At 31.2% G+C, this 7,185-nt stretch overlaps 1 protein-coding gene across 1 annotated transcript; it reads right to left on the bottom strand.

The window, feature by feature from the left end:
* Positions 1 to 330: 330 nt before the first annotated feature.
* Positions 331 to 1,765, bottom strand: LOC108687767 (RNA polymerase II subunit A C-terminal domain phosphatase SSU72). Its single transcript, XM_018193716.1, has 4 exons — positions 1,411 to 1,765; positions 1,055 to 1,198; positions 600 to 858; positions 331 to 523 (listed from the first exon to the last, which is right to left on the bottom strand). The coding sequence occupies exons 1-4, from the start codon at positions 1,491 to 1,493 to the stop codon at positions 422 to 424; spliced, it is 588 nt and encodes a 195-aa protein (XP_018049205.1). The 5' UTR covers positions 1,494 to 1,765; the 3' UTR covers positions 331 to 421.
* Between the last annotated feature and the right edge of the window lie 5,420 nt (positions 1,766 to 7,185).

Here is a 7,185-nt window from a genome sequence, read left to right on the forward strand (position 1 = left end):
TATATACATGTATTGTGGATTTATACTTGGATATAATCATGCACAATACATGAACATATATGCTTAAATATAGCGTTTTATATTTTATATTCTCTGCATTTATTCTTTATTCCTTTTTCATTTCATGCTTAAAGATTGATAACATTCTACAATTCTTTGTTTAATCCTGATGTGATGTAAATCAATTAGAATACGTTATCAATTTCAAGTTTACCATGTTAATTAGATTCGATGGAAATAACCGTTAAATAGGAAATACAAGCGGATTTTTCCGTTCAAGTTAAAATTTATAGTCCACCTGATTATGCTGAATATACATATATACGCGCAGTAAATTATATATAATTAATTTGAATTTCTGTTATAAATAAATTTCAAATTGATGAACACCAGATTCTTGATAATTCTTGTGTCGGATTTTTCAGTAAAATAACACAGTGTGCAATATTGTTCTTGCAAATTTGGCCTCAAATTCATGGAGTAGTTCATCTATGTCATTGTCTAAGTCTTCACTATTTGCCAACTAAAACATGAACATTTGCATATTATAAAATTGAAATATTTCCAAATATAACTAAAATTTAAAAAATATGTAATACCACTGTTACTAGCTCGCATATAAGAAACGAGCCTACTGTGGCCTCTTCGTGATTATCCTGAATATCAATATTAATCAAATGCACAGGTTGATTATCTTCTTTAATTTTAGATTCCATGCATTCGATAACTTGATCATATACACGTTCCTCGCATGAAATTAGAATATCAAACTTATCCTTGGACAATTGAAATCGTTCCGGTCTAGGTTTTATTCGACGGTTCCGATCCAACATATGTAGTAAACCATTCTGTGTATAACTGCACTAATTATTAAGGGATAATTAATATAGAAAAGGTATAGCATTATATAAAGAAAATTCTTTTTTTATTTAAATAAATTAAAATTAGTAGCTCAATAACAAAAAATTTATAAAGGTAACAAACAAAACAGATTTATATTTTTAATATTATATATATCAGAAAAGAATCAAAAGGCTTATTTATATAAGGATACTATTGCTTGTCTTTCATCAATAAATCATTATAGATCTCATCATATGAAGTTCCAAAGTCGTAGATATTAGGGCGGTCTGGTGCAGTACCAGGTAATTTGACCTTGTCTCCAGTTCCAAATGATTTCACATTAAATCCCTTTTTGCTGAAACATAATCATATTTTCAAATGAGATGCACATTCTATGCAACAACCTTGATTTCAATTATTAAATATTACAATATTTTGGGGATTTAGCAATTTGAGAATAAGTAGCAAAAATTGCATTCTACAAGAAGAAAGATACAAATCATCGAGGATGCAATCGTCAATGAATTAATCGGTTTGCACGAGGTTAATCATTGATTGATTGATTACCTCAGAAAAGCATGTGCCTCCATGCTCCTGTTCATGTTACTGGAACATATTACAGCTACGCTGATGGAATTTGGTGCTGGCATTTTTCCGCGTGTTCTACCAACGGTAAAAAGGCCGTGATAGTCGTGAAATCGCCTAACCAAAGATAATTTCGCGTTTGAAGGTTATATTTGAAAGGTTACAAAGGATGCATGTGATACGCGACGTATAAATTTTTTATGCGAGTGTAATTTATTTCTTTTTATCTGAATTTAATCGAAATGTAATGGAGGCGCAATGCAGCCCGAGCGAACGTTAATCATTCCCCACGGCGAGATGAAATTATCCTAACGGATTATTTAAGAGCAATTACGGGAAAATCCCGAACGCTATCACGATCCACGACGATCTGTTCTCTAGTCTCCGCTTTCCGCAAGTCTCCGTCTCTTGGGTTTTTTGCTCCGTCGATAAAAATAACAGAGACGTTCTTTAGCGACATCTAAACAGATAAATGTAATACGATAGTTAAAAAAAAAACCGTTATTGACAGAAACACTGGGGATAAAGAAAATAATCAAACTCGGACAATAAAACATTAAAATTTACGAAACTAATCAATCATAAAATTAATAATTATCAATTTTTTACTCTCAGTCACTTAAATACCTCAATAGGAACGCAAACTTCCATAAGAATGTTGGTTTTTAATATATAGTTACCTCGTCAGTGATAAGAAAATATAATTGATTATATTTATTATTTTCACATTTAAGTGAAATGTCTTTTATAAGATAATTATATTTTGTATATATAATATATTAAATCTTATCAGATATAGTAATTAGTCAATGATCGACTATATTTACACCATAATCGGACATCCTTAATCAGATTTAATAACATCCGTAGTTATGAAACTAGTCAATTACAGTCGTTCTATTCTTCCGAGGAACATGATTGACCAATTTAATAACTATGGATGTTATTAAACTCGATTAAGTATCGTGTAAATGTAGTAAATTGTTATGTACGTTTTGTATATACATATATAATTAAACAAATATTATATATTATGATCGGCGTGGTCCACTGAGTCGATGTTTGGCATCATGGCTTGGCAATTCAAACTGGTGCAAACTTCAAGCAGTTGAAGCGCGTGTGATTTTGAAGGTATACTTCGTTTTGGCGCATGCATGCGTTCTTTGAAAAGTGACTCGTTTTATCGCGTGAACGAGATTCTTCGAAAAGTGCTTCGTGTGTATAAACGTGCTCGTTCATCATACTTTTCGCCAAGAAACGCTGGGAAACCGTCCAGAACCTCCATCCTGGTGAGTACAGTTGACGCATTTGTTTGCCGAGGTTATACATTATCATTTTTATGTATATCTTTCAACCATGCATCCATTTGTTGTGTGTGTGTGTGTGTGTGTGTGTGTGTGTGGTGTGTGCGCTTTATTTTTCATATACCATTCTTTTTAGGTTTTAATTTTTGAAGTTTGACGAGAAGCAATTAATATATAATATATCGACTTGGAAATGGGATAAAAATATATCTACACTGAAAAAAAATATAGTCAATTTTAATAAATATTTAGTTGAATACTGCCAACTAAATATTTATTAAATATAAAGATATATTTATTTGATACAAGAAATGTTAATTGAAATGATTTAACAACCATTTTTTTATTGAACAAATATTTACTTATTGTAAGTAAATGTTTAGTTGGCAGTATTGAACTAAATATTTATTAAAATTAACTATATTTTTTCTTAGTGTATATAAATTATAATAACGTTCACAAGACATAATTTAAATGATGAGGAACTAATAGATTGTTACTTTACATAATTGTTTATTGTGCCAAATTATGATAAATTTGATTAATTTTTTATGAGCGATTCGCGATGAGAATTAAGGTATTGAATCGGCTCTAGGTTATCGTCTTTCTACACACAAATTGCACGCGATATTCGCGCGCTCTCGAGTCGGGGAGAATTAAAAAGGCTCGTCATTAAATTGCATAATGCCGGTCGCGAATCTGTTACAAAACCACGAAATAATGACTAGCGCCGTATACTTGGTCGGGATACAGTCGACGCGACTTGGGACGCTCGATGAAGATTGCGTGTCTCGAACTCGGAGGCCTGAATTAAGGCGGGGCCCAGGCTTCGACGAGACTTCAATTTCGCGCTCGATGATTCTTGCAAGATTAGTGCCCGGTGTCGCGATCCTCCGAAAGAGAACGTGAATAGTCCGAACAGATTTGACGAGCGTTTCGAGTAAGGGAGATGCGATCGACGGAACGCTAAAATTACATGTATAATATCACGATTATGTACTGTTGTTTCTGTCACATCATCCCGTTTTTGCCGCAATCTTCTGTTCAATAACCGAATATTCTTTCATCAACTTGAAATCTTTTTTCTTCAATAGAAATATATTTATATTGTAGCTTCCGAAATTATTATACGTATATTTAGTGAATAAAAATAAGAGTCTTTGATGAATTAAATTTTGAAAAAAAAATGAATAAGGAAGTCATATTTACTAATTTATTTAAAATCAATTTTTCTTTTCAAAAACTTTATGCTAAATATTTTATTGCAAAATTGTTTATCTATCTCTATTATTTCAAACTGATTAGAATTGTCTAAAAATAATATTACAAAAATAAGACGTTGTACTTATTCAGTATTAATTTTTACTCTATCGGCTGTTACGAAATCATTTTCTGTTTCTTTTTGTTCCTTAAAGGAGGACATAATATAAGAGGAGGACAAAATTCCTTTTAATTTCCTTTTAAATATTCTTTATAAATTTTTTTAGTGATAACATTATCTGAGAAAACAAAAATTGCGATTTATAGTTTCTAATCTTTTTTTTTTATCGTTTGACATGAAATTATTTAAAAACGGATTGTACATATTTTGTCGGCACGTGATATTGTAAAAATTAACGCGAACGACGTCAAGTACATTTAGCTCATATTGCAGCATCCGTGTGCTCTCGTTCCGCGGATCATCCATGGGTGCACATGCACCGTAACTTGTACGTACAAACAGATCAACGATGAACGAAACCAATTTAGATCCATAGCTCGTCTCTTTGTACTGACCATAATGGCGCGTGTTATGTGCTCCGCTGCACCTCGCATAATGATTGCTTTGCCAACCCACTTAGGTGGAAATATTTTCCGGTGATTGTAATGTTGCGTATCGACGACGATCTTTTCGAATTTTTACAATATATTTAACATTTTTACATATTTTACGTCTCACTGATTATTAATTTATTAATTTATTAATTGCATTGCGGCATTTAATGCCACATGCGTAAATAATGAAAAATATAATAACGCTTTATTCTTTTATAAAAATTATTTACTAGTTTGCAAGAACTAAATTATACCAAAGTCTATAAATTGCATAATAATAATAATGTTAATCTTTATTATACGCCTTAGTTTTTGGCACCCTTACTACGCACAATGGATCCTTCGTGTCGTGGATTAATTTTCATCACTTTTACAAGTATATAAAAATTACTAAATTACAATTTTTACGTACAATTTTAACATTTTTAGAAAATATTTGTAAAGTTGTTATTTATAGTAAATTGTTATACACAATTGTTGTATATAATGTTGTTATATATAAATCAAAGAAAAGAAATGCGCAAGACACGAATGACTCAAAGGTGTAGATTAAGGATTAAGATGTTCGATTTTAATTCTTTATTTCAACTCTTTATTTAGAGTCCACTGAAAAAAAATCACGTCATATATGATGAAATCATGTAATTAAAACACGTAAATCATGTAACGAATTGTTCCCAATACGTGATTTTTTTAAATTACGTAATTTGGAATATCACACGATAATGTTCTTTTTTCTTTTATCAGTCATTTCTATCACTTAATTCTTTAAAATTTGACAACTATAAAATGACATGATGAATAAAATTATTTATATTCTAATATTATGTGATTTTTCAAATTACTTCATTTAAAAAAATTACGTACTGATTTGGAATAATTCATTACGTAATTTGCATATTTTAATTAGATGATTTCATCATGCAACGTTGTGATATGATTTTTTACAGTAAAGTTACGTTTTTAATTGGACATTTCTCTTGCATCATAACGTATTTTCTCGTTCAGAAAATAGACTAAAAAATACATAGCAGGATCGCTAAATATATAGAATGTGCAATCGATTGTTCGTGTCTCACACGATAGTCATAAATTATGTTCTACGTGCTCGAAACCGAAAACGCACAGCCGGATATGCTTAAACTTAACTCATGGATATTAATGACGAATACTCCGCGACCATGAGAGACCATCTAACTGACGTCCAGCAGATATCATATGCATAAATATAATGCACGAATAATCAAAAGTTAGCCTTACGGTGCAACGCTCATTAAATTATCTCTCTTTTCCTGAGTGCGTTCCGCGTTCCGAATATCAATGTTACGCGTCATGTTGCTAAATCATGCCTATCTGTCTCCGTGTCGCTCTTTACTCCTGCTAAATCTATACCAGGAATGACTGCGCGATGTCAGTTCAACATCAAAATCAAGTGGAGCGAGATAAACTGGGATTAGTAATGGCGTAATTGTGATATGATTGATAAGCTTATTTATTTTTGAATCAAACTTGACAATTTTAAATTCTATAAAGAAATCTATTTTGCGGTTTTAATTATTTATGTACATCAATACGTTAAATATAGCACTTCAAAAATCAACACACACACACACACACACACACACACACACACACACACACACACACACACACACACACACACACACACACACACGTATTCCTTACAAAAATTGGCATTTTTCGTGAAAGAAAAAAATTGAGAAGCAATTGCAAATTTTAACGCGAATGATGACAAAATAATTAAAAATAGCTCCCTCAATCTCTTTTTAGTTCACTTATAATAGGTTTGACTTATTTATTATAGACATTTTTGATGTCATGATATTACGAAGGCTTCATAAATCATAAGGCAATAAGAAATTGTACGTCTTCATTATTAATACTGAGTTAGCTAATCTCTCGTAAGACTCGTAATAATAGTTAATAAATTGCGGCTAAAAAGAAGATCGCCTTTCCTTCGCACCTGAACCACATTAATCATAGATTGGCCAATTTTACATCGCAACGGTCGATTCTGTGAAAGTCGGGAAATCGCGACCGGCAGAGCGGAAACGACGACTCTTTTGCGGAGAGAGGATACGACGCGACTGCAAGAGATCTCTCATATATACCGGAACTCCATGAAATTTCTTCAGTCGCGGAATCGAAAGTTGTCGTTTCTAACTCGATAACTAGAATTTCCGCATATCAAAAGTTAAGGAAATGCACTGATTCAGAAATCTGATAGGAGAAGAATCTTAATCGAATTTTTATCTGATGTTATACAATTTATTAATTTAGTTGAAAAGAAAATTAATAAATCGAGCTCGTGAGTATTAAACAACAATATAAAAATAAAACAAGGTTAAATAAATATTAAATGTAATAATATATTTTTATCTCAAAACCTAAAATTTTACATTTAATTATTAACCCGAACATTTCGAGCGACACAGAACTTTAGTCGTCATCAAATATCGGATAATGTTATAAGTTAAGATTAATAATATAAATATTACTAAGGAAAAAAATCTTGATTTATTTGTCGAAGGAGTGAAGAGAGAATCTGTTGCTCCTTTTTTTTAGATATATTACATATACTAGATTATTTATTTTCTTTTCTATTAAAACACATTTA

This window comes from Atta colombica, unplaced genomic scaffold (genome assembly GCF_001594045.1).
Source record: "Atta colombica isolate Treedump-2 unplaced genomic scaffold, Acol1.0 scaffold216, whole genome shotgun sequence".
Classification (NCBI taxonomy): domain Eukaryota; kingdom Metazoa; phylum Arthropoda; class Insecta; order Hymenoptera; family Formicidae; genus Atta; species Atta colombica.